The sequence below is a fragment of the Myodes glareolus genome, chromosome 20, assembly GCF_982192425.1.
Source record: "Myodes glareolus chromosome 20, mMyoGla1.1, whole genome shotgun sequence".
Classification (NCBI taxonomy): domain Eukaryota; kingdom Metazoa; phylum Chordata; class Mammalia; order Rodentia; family Cricetidae; genus Myodes; species Myodes glareolus.
In genome coordinates, this window is record NC_142045.1 from 59,204,229 (window position 1) to 59,225,025 (window position 20,797).

Here is a 20,797-nt window from a genome sequence, read left to right on the forward strand (position 1 = left end):
CAAACATTTATTATAATTATATTTTATATAAGAGACAATATATTATTACACTGTAGATATTATATATAAGTATATAATATAAATTTATATATATAATCATACATACATACATTTATTAAAATATTAAATCTGAAGAAATAATCCAGAAAAAATTATGGCATTTATAAAAATAAAAGCATTAATAAGTGAGAACTGTATTACTTGGGCCATTTCACTTCACTTACCTTAAAAGGGTGAAGATGGGTTCCTACCAGTATCTGAAAATATAAGTGTGTGTGTGTGTGTGTGTGTGTGTGTGTGTGTTAGTGACCACAGAGGACAGAAATCAGCATTGGATGTCCTGGAACTAGAGTTACAGGGAGTGTAGAACAGCAAGATTTGGGTGCTAGATATCAAAATCAGGTCCTCTGTATGAGCAACAAGGGTTCTTAAGTACTGAGCTATTTCTCCAGCTTTCTCAAATTTTATTTTTAATATCAACTAATTCATCTGAGGATCTGAAAATTGCTAAGATGTCAAAGACTACTGAGAAAGTGGAAGTCTGCTCAAAATGTGTGAGCCAGGGTTCACCCACTGGTCCTTGGCTGTGAGAGACAAGTTTCACTTGAACCCTGATGAACTTTCTCATGGACAGGAGACTTTCAGTGAGTGTTCAGGTTGTCTCCAATAAGAGCTGCAGAAGGAACTCATGTGTCAGAGCTCTGTTAGGTCACTAACATTCCTTCAGTTTCTAGAAAGTAGCCATATTCATGAGCTTTTTCGATGACTCAGCGTTAAGCCTCTCAATCCTCATTAATAACCATTATCAATTCCTTATTGATAACCAACCATGAAGTGGAGCCTTCTAAGAGCATTGTGACGACTTGAGATAGTGAAGTCTTAACAAGGCATAGCTGGTGGAGCATTAAATCCACACACTGTAGATCAAAGGCTGTTTGATTTTCCACAGGCTTTATTTGCATATCTTAAACATTGCTGATGGTGTTGATGTAGGTTTGGGATATAGATTTTTAGAAAAGAAAAGTTGGGGCAAAGTATGCCTTTTCTTTCCAAGTGAAGCTTTTCTTTGGAGGCTTGGATAGAATGGTGAAAGCTAGCTTCCTGGTAAGTTGTTACTGACCCTGTAGTGTCCCACTACACAATCTGTCTGCGTTGTCAAGTCATGCAGTGTAGCTGATCCACACTTCTCCCTTGAGATGACTGAGAGTCCTCATCTTCTGCTGAGCTTCTGTAAAGGACTCCTCTGTCTCTCAAAGTGAACTTCTTCAGAGCTTGAATCAGCCTTTGCACTGGTCCAATTCATTTACTAGAATGTTCTCAATCCTCCAGCATCTCCGAGTGTTACTCTTTCAGAAAAGCCCAAAAGACGTAGAATTTCCAGGCAGTTTTGGGATGATTGCTCTCTGTAATAACATTGCTCTCTGTAATAACATTTGTGTCCTGTCAGGTGGCAGTCATTTTTCTATTAGAACAATTTCACCGTAATAACTGCTCTACCGTTTTACATCTAACCCAGAACTTTTGTGTGTAGATGTGAGTGTGTGTGCGTGTGTGTGTGTGTGTGTGTGTGTGTGTGTGTACATCTGTATTTACATGCACCTGTATATGTGGTATGGCAGGGGCATGGGTAGAGTTCGAAGGGCAACTTTGGGAGTTCATACTTGCTTTCCACTTTTTATAAAGCAAGGTCTCATTCTTCTTTTCAAGTGTGCTACAAATCTTTTCTAGCTAATGCAAGAGTTTTCAGGGATGTGTCTACCTCTTGTTTTGCTAAAAGAGCGCTAAGATTTCTGATGTGAACTATTATTGGGCTTTAACTTTAATTCTAAATATTTTGAATTTAGGTGCTGATGTTTATATGGCATATTTTTTTATTCTTATCTCTAGCACTAACCAGAACTCTTGAATACTAGGACTGTTAGAATTGTTTTCTAAGATAAGTTTTGGATATGTATCTGTAAAATAAAGTATTGAAACAAATTTCAGGATTGCCCTGCAATAAATAAATTGTTGAGATGAATTGCCCTATCTCAAGGGTTAACTGGTGAACGATACTAAGACTTCAAATTCTGTAACTGTTCTGTGAACAATAAAGATGTATTTAAAGAAGCACAGTGCTGGATCTGACTGTCTTTCTAAGCAATATAAGTAACATGAAGGAGATCTCCCTATAATGCCTGAGCATGGCAGTGCACTTAGTGTCTGCAGTGCCCTATTTACATGTGTATACTTTAGATTCAACTGAACAATAGCATCTGCTTCCCAGAAAGTTGCTAGAGGAAACTTGTCATGAATATAATCACACATCAAAGATATAAAGCCTGTGCTTTTCTTTCACTATTTTTAAAATGTCAAGTCTCCCTCTGTGGGAAGCAGTCTACAACAACATGTATTGCATTGAATGTCAGAAAGAAAAAATATTGCATTAGCAATGTAATAACATAACTTCCAGGTCACATATATTTTGACCATTATTTAAATCGGAAGTCTTTGTAAGTAAAAGCAGTTGGTTCCAAAGAACAATAATTTTTCTTTATCACTCACATATCATCCTTCCGCTCTAATGCTTCTACTGCTTCTGTGAGGAAAACATCATTATTTAATTATTATAACATTATTTCTAGAACAAAATTTTACCTTGTACTCAAATGACCTTAAAACGTTAGTGGCTTAGTTTTTGGTGGCTCTCATTGAAAATACACAGAAGGAAATAATTTTGTGAGCAACTTATATGATAAAAACAATAAATTCAATGTGATAATATTGACTGTCAATTTGACAGGCTATAGAATCATTAGAGAGACAGGCCTCTGTATATGTCAGTGAATTTCTAGACTAGTGCCAGGAATGCCGGGAGGGATTATCTTGATGAGGTAAATCTGGTTGGGTGGCCTGGAATGAATCAAATGAAGAGTAGGAGAGGAGTACCAGCATCATCTCTCTCTCGGCCTCTTTACTGTGGATGCAATTTGTCCAGCCGCATTTCAAGGTCCTGAAACCTGGACTCCCCCAACAATATGCACTGTACCCTCAATATGTGAAGAGAAATACATTCTTTCTTCCTTAAGTTACTTTTACCAGGTTTTTGTCTCAGCAACATTTACAATATTTAATACAGTAAAGAATTGCCTTTGAAAATGATTAAATTCATTATTGTCAAAATGATATTTGTTTGGTGTCACAAAAACAATACTGTCTTTATTCTTGATTAAAGAATTTTTATTATATTGTTAAAGAACCACACTATTTTGAATGTATTGATACTAGCATTGGTAAGCTATTTGTCTATTTATGGCTTTATCTATTTCCTATTTATGGCTTTGCATAGGAAGTCATTGTCACTTGCATTCCTGCATCTTGAATACTTGGCACATGTTGAGTTAGCATTTAAGAAGTTGATAAGTCGGTCCTCTTTTGCTTCTGACATGGATAACTGTGGAGTGCTTGATGTAATATAGACACAACAGCAGTACCTCACTCCCTCTGTTTGCCAAATCACAGCTCTGCTGATTTGTGCAACTGCAGAGAACTTGACTTCTCTTAGTGGTAGTGGTGAGCATGGACAGCTATTTCTCCTAAACCATGACTTTTCTTTCACATTTTCAAGATATGTATGCTAAATAAAAAATAATTAAAAATTTTTAATATCATAATCCTGTTAAGAAAGTTTGTATGGTGTGGGGACAAATATGCTTCAGCAAGTTTACTGTTTTTTCCCCCTTTATGCCAAGCCTAGAGTGGTGCTTTCCTCACAGAAATCTTTCTACAAGGAAGCTTATCCTGATTCATGTAGTGAGCAAGGACCCCTGTAAAACTTTGCACGGTGCCTTGTGAAGTGCTTTATTTTAAATTATAGTCAATATTTATCTCCTTCCATGAGCAACATTTCAGTAACTCAATGAATTTAACATCGTCCATCATATATTACTGATGCAGAATAAATGTTGACTTAACAATAGAAATATCCTCTAGTAGCATGATTGAGGATGAATGGTAGATTACTTACAGTCATCCACATGGTAGTTATATTACTTAGTAAAACATTTCCCTGGGCCCTTTTCAAAGGTCCTAACTTTTACTCCTCAGGCACTGTCTTCCTTTTTTTTTCTCATTGTTCTCCCAGATTATGTGATTATCTAATAGCTTTGCAATCAACACTATTCCCTTTAATGAAATTGAAGTGAAAACAATCTTTGTTTTTCAGCCTCAAGGGGAACTACTTTACTTCATACATTTCTGCATAGGTTTTGGAGATAAGAAACCAGAATCTACTTACATAAAAATTAGTACTGGCAGCATAAAAATTATACTTCTAATAGAGTAGCTTGCACAGGTTTTTATGTTAAACATTTTTGATGAGTGGACTAAGTTCATGGCTGTTCCTTAGAGTTTTATCTTTTGGTTTCGTGGATACTGTGTCAGTAGTCACTTGTATTCTTGATTTGTTAATATTCTAAAAATGAGAAATAATCTGCCATTGGTGTGATAATTGGAATCTAGCATCTGTAGTCAAAATTCTTTCAGTCAAACCTCAAAATAACTACGTACTAGCTAAGTGGCCTTCAGACAGTTAATTAATTGTGTAATGTCTTAGTTTTCTCTCCTGCAAAATATAATAATACTTTTGTATGGTTTAAATGAATTAACTCATGTAAAGAATTTAGAATATTGACTGACACAATAGAAGAGCTTTAAAATGTCACTTGTTAATATTATTGCTAATATCATGTTGAAGCTAGTTATTAGTTAAACATAAAGATGATATTTAATCATTCATTGGCCAGGCAAAATAGGGGTTGACATTGAAAACAGAAAAGCTTGTGTGTTGGTGTTATTTTTCTAGTGCACCAGAATATACTAACACACTGGGCTCTTCTCCAAGCAACATAATTAACAATGTCAAGCCCAGTTCTGAGCCCTGAATCCATATTCCAAGCACCATACTTACATGGTACAGTAAAAAGTAAAATGTTGTGCTTTATTGGAAACTGAAGAATATTCTTTCTAATATATTGCTGTTAAATTGTTTCTTGTTAAATTTAAAAGTATCATGACCTTTTTCATTGATATATTTTAGTTTTCTTCTACACCCCAAAGAATAGTAAAGATCACATTGGAAAATCAACAGATCTTAGCTCATGTTTTATTTACTTGACCACATGTCACAGCGCCCCTGTGTCTCAGTGTCCCTCAAAGTCTCCGTATAGCTTCCTATACATCTCACCGACCAAAAAAGCAAGTGCTGTCTCACAATGGCAGCTGTTACTCTAAACTTCTACCACATTGTAAATTTGACCAAGGACATAAAATCAACTCCATGAGAGTCTAATTATGCATTCTATATGTGATATGAACTGTGTTCACTTAAATATGGATGTGTAAAATTGAACAAGCCTAGTAATGTTCATTAAATTTCTTTGCCTGAAAACAAAGAAAATTAGCATCATAGATCATGAGTTTGCTCTAGTGAAACTGTGTGTGCCTTGTACAGTCATGTGTTATCTTTAACTACAGAGTCAGATCAAAGCTTGTTTTATACATATGGTCCTGATTGACCAATAGATACAATGATTAGATCGAGAGGAGAAAAAGAAATCTATTTTTTTTTGGTATTAAAAACTTGTGGAGAAAATGCTGTTTTTCTTTTCTTATCTTCTCTTTTCTTTTCTAGACTTGTCTGATAAGCAAAAGAAAGATTTTGGAGAAAGTCAGAAAATATAAATACAATCTTATAGAGTAATATGGGATAGATTTTCCATATAGTAGCTTTAAGAAAAACAAGTATATGAGTTTGTGTGTGTATATATATATATATATGAATATGGAATGTGAGTTCATTAAGTCAGTTATTATAAATTATGACATTTTACAAAGATTATTTACAATTATAGAATTTATACGTATAGTCCCTATATTAACTTTTCTGAAACTACTCCTATAAACCTTTAAATATGACAAAAACAATTTCACGATGAAGACAAACATACTTGTATATGAAATAAATGTGATTTGCTTCTATTTTCCTTACAAGTTGGAAGAGGATGCTTTGTGGTTTTATCTTTAGATGTTGAATATTGACTAAAGACAGCAATTCCAGGATATTAATCAAAAACATCAGTGTTTTAGTAAAGGAGGAAATGTTTTGTTCCATAATGTACAATAACTCATCATTTTACATCTTTAAAATACTCCGAATTCTACATTTAAGTTTTTGATTTTAATTTATTCTTTTTCTTCTAATCAGGGTTAAGTTAGCCTTAAAGAAGGAAAGGGAAGGGTCCTGGGACCATGTGTGGACTTGCCTGTGGGTGCATGTGTACTATGTGTGGGTCTATGTGTGCTATGATATGTATGTGGAGGGCAGAACACAGCTCTCAGAGTTCATTTCTCTGATTCCATCATAGGATCTGGAAATTAAGCTCAGGTTGGATCATCAGTTTGCCTAACAAGTACTTTTACCCCTGAACCATCTTGTGGGTTTGAAGGCAGATTAGATCATGCTCTTCATTCTGTTTTCATTTTAGTTACAGGAGTATGTGTATGCTGGGCTGTGTGTGATGAAAATATGCGCACATGAGTGCAGTGGCCAAGGAAACAAAAGATAGCCTTGAATCTCCCGGGCTGGAGTTGCAGGTGGTTATAAACCACCTTGTTGGGGCTGAGAAAACACCTCAGCCTTGGTGACAGCAGTCCATCTTTTAACCACTGAGTGCCACTACAACATCCCTGTGCCTAGTTGTTCTCTGGATTCTCAAATTTGCCCTCTACTAATGCTGTGTGGGCACTGTCTAGATACAGTTTATGTTGCTAATAGGTTGTCACACTGTGGGAATTTATAAACAGTAGAAGATTTTCAGCTCATGGCTTTGAAGGATGAAAAGTCCAATAGCCAGGGTTCACTGACAGGTGAAGGCCTCCATCCTTGGTGATAACTGGGTGGGCAGGAAGCTTGTGATGAGAGGACACAAAAGCACGTATGCTTCAACACCCTCTTTTCAGTTGTGTATTCCTTTTTTATGCGCCCCCCACAGCACCAAACATAACCTTAATTTCCTCCCAGTAGCCTCTTTGAAAATACATATGAGCTACAGATTTAATTTCCCAAATACACACATGGACGATATTTCAGACAATACCACATTGGGATCTAGGTGTCACTCCTGTCTAAGAGTTGAAGATCTGGCAAGTACCTGCCACTATTACAAGAAACTGATATATTTAAGCAAGAAAGAATATATATGTATTACAAATATGATCATAGGCAGAGAGATTTAATATCTACTTTTAATTCATTAGAAATAATGAAAAGGCCTTTGCAAGACTATTCCATAGATCTCAAGATACAACAAGATGGCATTGACTTTAAAACATTCTTTGTGCTGCTGAAGGAGGCAACTTGTTGGTTCCTGGCAACTAGTGGCTTGGACCCAAAATAATTACACAGAAACCATATTATTTAAATCACTGCTTGAACCATTAGCTCTAGCTTCTTATTTGCTAACTCTTACATCTTAATTTAACCCATTCCATTAATTTGAGCATCACCACGAGGTTGTGGCCTACCAGTAAAGTTTCAACACATCTTTTTCCAGGAGCAGCTCCGTGGCTTCTCTCTGACTCTGTCTACTTTCTCCCAGCATTCAATTTACTTTTCCCCGCCTAGCTCTGTTCTCTATAGCTCTTCTATAGGCTCAAAGCTGTTCTTTTATTAACCAATGGTATTCACGGCATACTGAGGGGAATCCCTCATCACTGTACAGTGATGTGAGAAGTTTGCCTGAACTTTGTGAGATTTGGTTTCGTTTTCTAGTATACAAACATAGAGACACCTGCTCTGCTGAGACATGGTGAGCAGGACGTGGTGTAAACATTTCTGAGCAGCATCTGGTTCCAGAAGTTTCTCGATAAATTTTGATTGTCAGTGTTAGCTCTTACCATTACTTTTAATGCTTTCTCAGTGTGTGTCTTTTCAGTCATAGGAATGGCTATTAATTGCTGCACTGTCAGCTTCTAAAGGTTTCCTTATAATGGAGTATGGTATGCATAATTAAAACCCAAGCCTCACATAAGCATCAGGGAAATTTGCACTCTTCTGTTTGAGGCAGGCTGTCCTCCAGCACAGCTCACCTCCCCTTACATGGCACTTGGCATACAACTCTTTCTCTTGCCTAGGAAGCCACAGAAGAACTTGGTTTAGCATCAATTATGGCCCATGTGCCTTCAAAGTCCAACTCTTTGTTGCCAATTTCTTTTCCAAAGAAGTAGCAGGATGGCTGGCATATATTCCAACTGTTGGTGCTGCCAAATGAGCTCTTTTTACAACAGAATAAAACAATGTTCTCTAACAGCATAGTCACCCTCTCCTCCCCTCTCCTTTCATTTGAATCTTTTGTAAAGTCTAGCTTCCTGACTCCAAAAGTGTCAATGAAGCCTGTCAGTTCTGTACTTCCTATTATCCAGTGCAGATTGGAGAGAGGAACCTTCCCATTTTCTTATAACTTACATTTTTAGTTAAAAAAATTTATTTCCTAATATTGGTGTTGAGTGCATGATTTGGACAGGGCAGCTGGAGGGCAAGGGTAATTCTTAGCAACCTGTTGCAGGCAATTTTTTTCTTCCTATAGCACAATGTAATCAGGCAGACAGCTCCCCAAGGTTACAGCAGATATGCTGGCAATCAAACTCCACAAAGATATTTTGGCCATGGGGCAAAATCCATTGCTATATTTGGGAGTAAAATACCTCAAAGAAATAAGAGAATCTCTACTCTTCATTTCTCCGAAACATGCTTTTGGTTTTTGTTTGTTTCTAAGCCTGGGACAGACAAGATTGAATTGCACTCTTACCACGAAATGAATTGTGTGAACAATAGGAAAATGCAAATTGTTTAAGTTATATAGAAATTGGTGCTTCTTGATTATATAGATCTGGATCTTTAAACTCCTGTCTACCTGGTATGTTGTATCTGAGACACTTTTTGTCCTGACTGAAGTTAAAGCTCTGCTCTCCATGTGTAGGGTTTCTACACTACCTACAACACCTAGAACCTTATAATATAGCACCAACACAGTCTTGTTTCCCTCAGAGCTTGGATTCAGGCTCATAAGAGAATATAGAGATGTAGGCATGGCATTTGCTGGTACTCTTAAGGTTCTGAGACAGCTGTGTCAGTACAGATGACTAGCAGAATGTGACCAGCATGTGCCAGTCTTGTGTGGCACATGGATCAGTTTTCAAATACAGCACTAAGGTGGAGTGAAGGGTATGTGCATAAAAATGTCCCAGCATGCCCTTGGGGATGCCATTTATATTTATTTAACTTTTGAATTCAAATTAAGGTATGTTCTGGAAATACATACATACATATATATTTATACATATATAAGTCGTTGATAAATTTCAGAAGTATTACTAAGAATAACATTAAGCATTAAGAAAGACATACTCAAGGGACAAAAAAATATATCAAATTGGTTATATAGTGAATGAAATACAGAAATGGGTAACTGTGTCTGGAGTTTTTCTTAGTTTAGTAGCCAGAGGTGGTTTTAAGTTATTTTTCTATAATATTTGATCCTTTTTTAATATAAAGAGTTGTCTTAAATGCTAACTTCTTGATATTTTAGCTAATGAAGGAATGAGTCATTGTGTCCTCCTACTAGCCTCTGACATGAGAGAGGGATCTAGAGTTTTTTGTCTTTATAGAAATATAAGCTCAAAAAAAATGGGAGGAAAAGGATTTTTCATAATTAAATTTGTGTCTTTTTATTATTACTCTGGGCATAGAATAAAATGTGAAATAACCAATAAATTAAAAATGACAATCTTAGCTATTGAATACTCCAAATTCTTCTTTTTTTCATTTCAGCTCTCAGGAGAAGTAATTTTACAAATCGCCAATGAACCTGTTCTGCCCTTCAGTGCCCTGGATATCGCCTTAGGAGTTCAAAACAGCCTGAAAGGTGAGTGTTCTTTAAATGCTCATAATTTTGATGAGTGAAAAGTTTTCAAATACTTTCAACAAGGACTGGACAAAGTATCCAGTGTCTTAAAAATTCTAACAATGATTTGGCTGTGTTCCTCTAAGGGGAAAATGAGAGCAGTTGAAAAATGTTTAAGGCAGCCTGCAGACAGAAATGAGACAGACCTTTGTGTGACAGAAGGCAGTGTGTCACACTGGAGGAGTTGGGCTGCTCCCGTTCATCACAGAGATTTGAATCTCAAGTCAGAGGTTCTATAACGATTCACAAATTCACTGTGAATAGCTGCTCAGGAATTTAACTTTTCCCATCATTGGACACAAGCTGAAATCCGAAGTTTCTCCTTTGGGACAGGTTCCTGTGGGATGTGCTTCACATTCCTGGCTCATGTCAAAGGCAGCAGTGAGGCAACCGGAGAATCAGTTCCATAGTTTCCATCTCGATCGTTCACATATAAACATCTGCAACACTCAGACCCTCACCTTCGAATGAAAGTCTTGTCTGGCTTCATTAACTAAAAATAAAGGGGGACACTGTGATTAAGGTTGTCATGATCCTGAGTTACATATTCTGTTAGCACATCTTTAAGGAGTCAGGGATAGAAAACTACTCAGTTGAAAAGAAAACCAGTGTTTTAGCTGCAGTGTTTAAAGTGTCCCTTGACAACAGAGCAACATCCAAATATTTATAGTAACTTGAAACTGAAAATAATTTTTTAAATTGAAGCAATTCTTCCTTAAACAATTATCCAAGTTTATTTATTTATTATATGTTTACTATTATGGTGGATGATAATGGCTTTACCAACTTTTTGACCTCCTCTTGTTTATCTCTGTAGTTCTCCTCTTCCATGCTTCCACAGGCCTCCCTCACTCTGAGGTTGCCATGGCTACTTGGGCCACTCTGGCACCAGTTTACATTTGCTATTTCTAGAATATTTGGAGCTCAGTAACAGGGTAGTGAATCACATGACATTTTACCAAATAACCATAGAGCAGGTACAGAAAATAAGTAGTTCTGTGAATAATAACCTTTTCATATTTTTTTAAAATCTTTTCCATTTGTTCTGGAGGCTGTTTTTCTTTCTTTTTTTTAGCATCTGAAATTTATCCTCTATAAAATTTTGTTGTTCTTGAAGATAGTATTTTAAACTTTCAGAGAACAAAAGAAGAGGCTTTTTACATTATGATATCCTCGAACGTCTGTAAAGTATCATGCATGAGATACTTGAAAATATCAACATTGTCTAATAGGATTATAAGCAATTCTGAGTCAAAATTGTCTGTGATCAAAAAGTAGAATTACATTTTAAAAGATTAAAGAAATTAAGGAAGTAAAAGCATAAGTATTAACAAAATGATTTAAAATCAGGGATATTTGCTGTTTGATTTTTTAAATAACTGAGTTTATTTTAAAATGCCATCAAGTAAGCACAGTAGTTTATTATTATAACAGCTACTAACATTTTTTATAATGCAGAGCACTTCTAGGGCTCAAAAGACCTATTATTCAAAGTGAGAGTTATATTATTAATCCAGTTTGATGGGCAGTTAAAGACCCCTTTCAATTTAAGCCCCATCTTTCTCTCAAGAGAAGTAGCATGTTCCAAATTATTTTTCATGAAACCCTGTTGGACTTCACAGGGTCTCCAAAAATGATTCAATAACTTTGTTAAAAATTCACTGAATATATATGGCATGCTTACCTCAAAAAATAGAGGGAGAATGAAGGGAAGAGATACCAGTTTTGTTATGTGCTCCTCAAGAAAACTGAGGGACAGGCACTAAGTACTAGGTGAAAAATTTAGATGTCAATGTGATCTCCACAAAAGCAGCTTAGAACAATGGTATATGTGCAAACAGCTTAGAACAATGGTGCATGAGAGCAGCTTAGAGCAATGGCGTGTGCAAAAGCATAGTTAGAAGGACTGAAAGGAGAATGGACAGATAGGAACCAACCAAGTACATATGATGGTAGTCAGGTGAGGAAGGTTGGCATATTTTTGTTTTGATGATGATAGTGTTGTGAGCAGGCAAAATTTGATCACAAAGGAAAGAATGAATTACTGGCTTAATTTTCTTGAGAAGGAGATACATTCAGTTTCAGGGATTTGCTATGATAAAGGCAGGTGTTGGCTCATTTGCAACACATTAACAAAAGTTGCAGACTAGAGAAGCAACCAGGATTTATAGCTCATGGTGCAGAGGGACGAGAATCTCAAGATTCAAGCCCAGCATATTCAGTCTCTGCATGCCGGTGCCCAGATGCTGATGGTTTTCTCTAACCTCACAAGATAGGAAAGGATGAGAAGTATTTGGGTCTCTTACATGAGAGTGTTTGTCTCACACCCTAGGCATTTCATAAAGTGCAGACTGACTAAAGCAATTCATCTGGGGGTTAGGACGACAGGATATTAACATCAAGAAAGGAAAGCATCCAAAACAAAGTGGGAGTAGAAAAATTCGTCCCTAAAGTATGAAGAAAGAAAGATATAGCACGTGGTAGATGGTAAGCTTACATGCATGCACAGCTTGTATTTAGCGGTTCTGTTGGACTTCTCCATCTTGGGTTCATGGTCCACGTTGGTGAGGACCACTAACCAGGTCTAAGTGTGGACATGTAATGTCTTCTCAAGTCTCTTTATTAATAAAGAATAAAGTAATTGTTTAGGGATGAGAGTTGAGAGAGATTTGAAAGTGTGACAATCTCTTAGAGACCCTAGAAATAATGTGTAAGTTAATAACTATATATTGTAAATGTGACAATTCAGCATAATTATACAATTTTATACCTTCAGATGGAGACATACTGAATGAGAACAACTGTTGTCCTTTCCCTGGCATGCTGGTAAAGCTCTTAGAGCAAAACTGAGGCAGATACCTTTATTTCATCTAAATAATCTGTACACAGAGCCTTCTGTAATGGTGATTCAGGGAAACGCAGAACAATACATTTTACCAGACGTTTGATAAAGAATAGATATTCTTGACGAAGTATGAAGGTTGGAAAGGTGTGACTTAATCCTAACAACTTTGTGATCTTAGTCAGTCCTGATGCTTCAGTTTGTTCTCTGGGAATCTGCATCCCTAAAGCCTAGGGTGCATCTTTGCTCCCAGCATGTGGGAGATAACACTGAAAAGGTACCCTCACTGCTCTGAGAGGTACCTCAGACAATTCTTAGTTGTCCTCTTTAGGACAGAGGATCAAGAAGATCACAGAGGCCATCTTTTTCTTCCATTTCATTCACTGAGAACTAAATTGTCAAAAATAAGCAAGAATTAATTCAGATTTATTATTGTTCAGATTGGAAAGTGATTTAGAAATCCCTTTTTACTCCCAGACCTAGTCACAGACAAGACATGGCAGACAACATAATCCAGATCATAGCAGGTAGAGAAGCAATTAAATTAGAGCAGTGCCAGAAAACACCTAAGCTTTCTTGCTTTAGATTTTCTACTTAATCAACTTTTATAGCCTAATAATGCATAACTGAAATCTTAAGTTATATACTTTTCCATGCCCCTGGAAAGCAATGCATGAGTGTATGTATTAATATGTACTGAAAACTATTTGTAAGAAAAAAATGTGTTTAATAAGTGAGTAGCCACCATAAATGTTGAACACAACATATGTATATTGTTTGATAATGTTTGTGGTGCTCTGTTTTCTGGATCACTTTCAGTCTGTTGAAGTCAGTGACTTCATCGCTTGTAACTCGGTTAAAGATTGCTGATCAGTACTTTACTCAAGCTGATTCTTTCTGTGCTGTTCAGAAAATGAGAGCCAAGCTCTTTGTTACAGACACACAGACAGATCCAGAAAGAAAGGTATTGACAAGATAGCATTCACACAGGTACAGCTTCATTCTATGACAGCAGACACCAGAAAAAAAAGAAAAACAAACAAACAAACAAACAAGAGAATTGAAATCTGCCCTTTCTCTTGGTTAAATGACATCAAGAAGAAACACTTTATTAATTTTTTTTCTAACTCCAATGCTTACACATTCTTGGCACACTGATGTTCTTATTGATGTGTTTAAGCCAACACAATACTCATATGGTAGAAGAAAGCTGACTCCCACACGTTGTCTTGTGACTTCCATACATGCACCATGGCACATTAGCACACACAAAAAATACAAAAAATAAATGTGTAAAAAAATGAAAACACTCTACATGTGGCCCAAGTTAACAACCTCTCTATTTAGGAACATGCCATGATATCAAGAAAAATCACGACTAAGAGATGAAACGTTGGCTATTCTGTGGGGATTACTTCTATTTGAGATCAAATACTGCTGTCTAAATGCGACCGTTTTCATGTGATCCTAAGTTTTGTGTGGGCTCAGGCAGGAATGCCTGGCTTCTTACTATTTCCTTAGGCTTCCTCTTCTACAGGTGAAGATCTTTGTCTTTCACGCTTAGTGATTTTCACTGTTTTATGTTTCAGGGTAAACTCCTTGGGTACTGTCTTGTTCCTTTAATTCAGAGGTCAGATTTTAGAGTTACCCATATTAAAATCTCAGTGATAGAAAAAGATATAGCAAACATCAGTTTAAAATTCTTTTAATGTTTTGTGTCTAAATATTTGTTCAAAGAGCTGCGGTTTGTTGTCTTCACCATAGGCTTTCTTTTTCCTTTTGGTATTTTAGTCATCCTAACTTAAAATGATGAAATATTCATTGTTTACTAACTTGTATGAACCTGTTCAATTACTATCATGTCGGCTATAGCTGTATTTCCAATACATATTACTTCAAGATGCTAATGTATAAATATGACTATAATGTCAACATTTAAGTAATTGATTTTTTCAACAATACTAAACACTTCACTGTACTAAACAGTTTATGTAGTGTGTTAAATGAAACACACATTTTTACTGCTTAACACAAGCTTCAATTTCTGATTTATTTCTTACTTGGTTATGACAGTCAGCAGTGATTAGTCTCAAGTTCTAAATTATAGTAAAGGAAAAGAAAGGTGACCTTCAAGGCTGAGCGATAAAATACTGTTTCTCTTCACTGCCACAGCATGAGGACTAAGGTCTCTGAAATCCAATTGCATTTTCAGTACTGTAATTTTTACCTCTTGACAATTGGCCATCTTGTGTATTTATGATACTAGTTTATGGTCACAGCCAACCATTCTCCACTATTCTCACAAGCAAGAAAGAGGAATCATTTACTAGTGCATATTTTGATTGAGTTGATTTACTGCATCTTTCTTGAAAGCATGTTTTGATTGAGTGACCTTGGCTCTTAATATTTGGTCAATAACAAAAAAAAGAAAAAAAATGAATATATTTATCCATTGCTTGGGGAAAAGAAGTGGAAATAATGACTGATAAAGTAAATGATATACTTCAGATGTACTTCTGTGTGTTTGAATGCATGTGTATGCTTGCAGGTACCCATGTGCACACATTGAGAGATCAAAAGACAAGACTTGGTGCTCTTCCTTTGTCCTCCAGTGCTATGTGTCTTTTAAGGCAGGGTCTTTCAGAATCCTGGGACTGAGCAAGGAGTTTAAGAAGGATGCCAGTTGGCCCAGGATCTGCCCGCCTCTGACTCCTCAAAGGTGGAATTCGAAGCCTGTGCTAACACCTTTAGCTTTTAATGTAGGTGCTAGGGGTTGACCTCAATTCATCATGCTTCTAAGGCAAGCCCTTTAACAACTTATATATTTCCCTCAGACTCTTTAGATGGACTTTTGATAAAGAAACGTTAAGTCTGAAAGATTCTCCTAGAAAATAATAGCACTAGATTGTTGGAGTAGAGTAGGCATTAAGGAAACAAAAAGTAAAGTAAGCTTTTAGTTGGGGAATCTGCAAACACACTAGAGAATGGGAAACTAATTATCTCACTCAGTTAGTTTCTCATCTTTGCTATATTTTAATACATAAAACACTACTTTACAATAATCAATGACTATAGAGTTGTTATATCTATTTTTTACTTTTCAGAAGTCTGAATATTAATTATTAAAAGTCATTGTAAAAATTGCATGAGCCCAAATAAGCAGAAGTAATTCCTATTTGATCTGGCTATGTACATATTTATTTAGTGTAAACCAGAATTAGTAAGAAATATAATTATGAACACTGTGGCTAGTTGCCACCTTTAGATTGTCTCAATAAATTTAAATACTTGTTGGAAGCTTTCCCCTGTTCTTTGAATAACTGGCAATGCTAATTTGATGGAACCTTTTTTGTTCTTATTAGCTTTGACAGTTTACTGATGTCATTTGCTGCATTTGGAAGGAGGGCAGAATTTTCAAGGTGATGGTGCAAAGGCCAGGATTTAGAGTACTGTTATATTTGTAGCTTAAATTTTTAAATGTCACAAGCAATTGAAACCCATATAATGTGTTAATTTTCTCCCCGAGTAATATAAAATGAATTTCCCAGTTGGCAAAATAAAATTATATACTGAACAAATTGCATGTTTCTTGTTCCAAGCCCATCTATCTCCATCTTTCTTTTAATTACCACCAGTGTCAACTCTGCACTAGCTTATACATGGGGAGCTATCTCCTTGCTCACCTTGTTCTGTGAACTTCCCATGAAGTCCAAGGCCATCTAAATTCCAATGATTCCAATAACAAATTTTACTTTCCTCCCATGCAGTTTGGATAGTGCTAGACCTCCAATTCTGCTCATAATAAGAATGTCTGAAAACACCTTATTTATGTGCTAAATATCTCACAGAACATTCCTTCAGTCTCTTTCAGGAAACCAAAAGGATTGAAAAATATTTCTAAAAGTAGGTTTAGCCTTGATCCTCACCTTATTTACATATTAATTCTAACTAGATGACACGTTAAAGAGTATGGTTTACTTATTGATCAGCACCAAAACCATTGAAATATTTGAGAACGCGTGGATCCAGGAAAGACTCTAATCTATTTTTATGTTGTTGGTATTGGCCTGTCAAGCTAGAGTCTTCTTCCCCACAGTATTTCTTTGAAAGCACTGGTCTGCTTGTTTTTCAAATAATGCTCCTTGGCTGTTATTCTATGTTCATGGTTCTCTTCCTATTATTTGGAATCATGTGTTTACTTTTGTCCATCTCTTATTGCACAATTTACTGTTAGTCACTCATCTCCCTTTGTGATGACCTTTTTCCTCCCCAAGGTCCCACTGAATGTGTGTTTCCTCTGTTTCGGACTGTAGGTCACAATGGACAGTACAGGGACAGCAGTCTGATGCCCACCTCTTGTTTTTCTTACACTTCCCCTACAGTAATTGTATATTACAATATTAAGAAATTGTCAGAATGTATTATTAACAAAAAAATCTCTTTTCTATGAAGTTATAAAATCTCAATATATTACTCTATACATTTCAAATCAATGGTTAGTTTTAATAGTGTTTTAATCATTTTGTTGGTTTAGTTGCTTTGCCTGCCTGTCTTTTCAAGGTTCTGGGTTTGTTTTCCAGCAGCAAAATCATAAATAATTCTTAACTTCACTTGTAATAGAATATAAGGACATACTCTCATGTTCAGTAATTTTACTTAAACCTTGTTTTTTTTCATTTTTTTTAATTAGCCAATGTAAAATTAAACTCACATATACCCTTAAATATACAGCTTCAAATTTTTGCCTGAGGTCAATAATGATAAGAATGTGTCATACATGAATATATATAGTTTGTTTCAGAAAGCTTTGGGAGCTGAAGAGGCACCTCAGTGGTTAAGAGTACTGCAGCTCCTGCAAACTACCCAGATTCAATACCCAGAAGTCACGTGACAGCTCAAAACCGTCTGTATCTCAAGTTCTAGGCGCCATTGGTTCCTGGGACTTCCGTGTTACACATACCTATATGCAAGCAAAATATTCATATTCATAAAAATAAATACATATTTAAAAAAGAACAGAAAGCTTTAGCTCTCTCCACAACAGCTACCAATAGTCAGATCCCCTGCACAGTGGTAGCATCTGTGAGTTACATAAAGAGTTCATGGTTCATTTTCTATACCAGGCAGGCAGGGATTGTGCAGAGCTCACTTCATGTAGTGTTAAGAGATTAGTTACTTTTCTGTTGTGATAAAATATGATCACAAAGGCAAGTTGTAGAAGAAAGAGTTATTTTGGATTTAGGGTCCAGAAGAAGAGAGAAGTCCAGAATGGTGGGGAGGCATGGCAACAAGAAGTCAGAGGACAAATGTGAGAGACACTTCTTCAACAGCAAAAACAAGGCAGAGAGAATGAACTAGATGTGGGCAGAAGGAATTCTCAATGCTCATCCCCACTGATGTACTACCTACAGTGAGACTCCATCTCCTTAAGACTTCACCAACTCAGACAGCACGACCAACTGGGCACCAATCTTTTAAATACATGAACCTATTTGGGGCCATTTCTCATTTAGATCTACGCAAAGCAAAACTCCATGTAAAATCCATGTACTGTTGGGGAAAGAGCATTTCTGTAGCTTTTGGGACATAGACCATTCCATTTACTTGTGGACTCAGAGTACCTTGTATACAGTGGTGTGGGGAGACATCACTCAACATACATTCTATTCAGGAGTCCTAAAGTACTCTTGAATGAAGTTGACCCTGGTTACCTGGACTATTAGATAACTTGTGTATTCAAGAATAAAATGCCAGGGCATGGTTGTACATGCCTTTAATTCCAGCATTTGAGAGGCAGAGACAGGCAGATCTCTGTGAGTTCAAGGCTGGCCTGATCTACAGAGTGAGTTCCAGGACTGGCTTCAAAACTACAGAGAAACTCTGTCTTTAAAAACAAACAAACAAACAAAAATATAATACCAAAGTATTTTTTAAAAAGTAGCCAGAGTCTAATCTTTCCCGAAATATCCTTTTGTAATTTTTCCTAAGAGGATCCTGCTTGCATTCATTTGACCATAGTTACTCATGGTTTTCTTTTTCAATTTTCTTTAAATTTATATATTTTGATATCCACTATAAAATCAAGTCTGGCTTCTCTGAGCATTATTCTTGATTTAGCTCCCACACATCTTTCTTTACCTGAGTTCTGTTTAAGGAACCAGCTGAGATGATATATTTTGGTTCCTACTGAAGAAGACAGCATGAAAAATAAAAAATGTAGTATAATAAAGAACTGTTGCTCCATTGGTTGACATCATATTGGCAATATATTTTCTTCTCTTTAATGGTGATACGATATTTTTAGGGCTGACATTAAGTACCGTATGTCTTCTTCCAAATAGTCTCAGTTATGCTTTCAATCACTGTATTATACCAATCATGTCATCCTTTTTGTGCTGTTTTACATCAGAGAGGTCTAAGCAGTAATTGTGTAACTGTTAGTGCCTTTAAAACTGTGATAAGCTCGTGGATACGGCAGTGGTTTCTGAGAAATGTTAGTAAAAAGGCTGTGATTGTATTATGAAGAAGTGCAATGTTTGAGTACAACTGATATATTTCTTCCATAATTTAAAAGGAAATGGAGTGGAATTTTTAAAACTGCAGTTGCAAAATAGAACCAAATCATAAGTGCAAACAAGTTAATATCTAAAACTTTTTGGACTATGAAATGAAGAAGGACATTAAAAAATAATCCCACACTAGCAGCTCAGAGCTGAGTATAATAGAGGGTTATTTATTTAAGGGTAAACTCACAGATCACAATCCTCTGCATGAACGGGGAACAGGAACTGAATCATGCCACTGGAAGATAGGCTGGAAGCATGGTTTACATCGACCTATATATTATAAGAGGCCATGCCCAAGTGGGCAGGTAACTTAAAGGCTACTGGTGGTAGGAATTCCTATAGTACCTCCCCCTTTTGTTTAAATAAAAGAGTGTTAAGTCCAATACAAAATTATATACAATAGGAACAAATATCAGGTATAAAAATAAGAATTACAAACAGCATAAACAATATCAAGCAAGAAATATGTGATAAATGTCTCAATAATTATCCTACTCTAAGGAGTTTAAGTCTTATATTATGAATAACTTGACCAAGACATGAGAGGAAAGTAACTACAACTATCTAGTCTTCAACATCAATGAAGACCCTAGAAGGGAAATAATGTTACTTGAGTAAGCAGGAAGTACAATCAAGCAACTTCCAAAATTTGCAATAAATGACAGAGACAACTGACTACCTGGGCAATCACCCAGTCTTATTTGCAACATTGGAGCAACCAACTTTGGCTAAGGCCTAGAGTAACTGACAGACCATTTTCAGAGGCACAAAATTTTTCAAAACCATATTAACCTGTATTGGCAAGATTTGACAGTCTTTTTTCTTGTATTCTGCTTATCCTGTCTATACATTGGACATTTTGTCAGTGGTCAATGCATGGGAAGTTCCTTGCCCAAAGGCCAGTTTTACCAAGAAGAAAACAAGCTCCAAGTGGAGTGTCTTCAGTGCTCAACATTCTCTAGAGAATAGATTGGTGCTGCCAGGAACAAATTTGTCTCACTTAAACAGAACCATAAGTTATTTAAATGACATATTCTACTGCTCTTTGAAGTGATTGAAGATTATCTATCTATGCAGAATATGATCTCTTTGTATCTAAATAACCTGATTAGTCTAACTATGAATATGACAAACATGGATGACTATTGACCTATGATTCTTAATATCTATATAACTTAAAGACTAAGACTTCATATTAGAATATTAAACAATCTTTAAACAACAAATGGAATAAATAAAGACAATGACCTCAAAATGTAAACAAAGTATAAGTATCTTGATCAGATGTAGAAATATATAGTACAAAATCATAAAATTGTATCAATATAAAAAATGAATTAGACAGAGGTAGAAGCATGCACACATACAATATGACAAAATAACTTTGC

General features: G+C 35.9%; 1 protein-coding gene across 2 annotated transcripts in view; it reads left to right on the forward strand.

The window, feature by feature from the left end:
• Positions 1 to 20,797, forward strand: part of Naaladl2 (N-acetylated alpha-linked acidic dipeptidase like 2) — a 911,861-nt gene that overhangs the window by 824,649 nt on the left and 66,415 nt on the right. For both annotated transcript variants that reach the window (XM_087899634.1, XM_087899633.1), the window contains exon 12: positions 9,869 to 9,962. In XM_087899634.1, the coding sequence (XP_087755760.1) occupies positions 9,869 to 9,962 (94 nt within the window). The remainder of the gene's footprint in view (positions 1 to 9,868; positions 9,963 to 20,797) is intronic.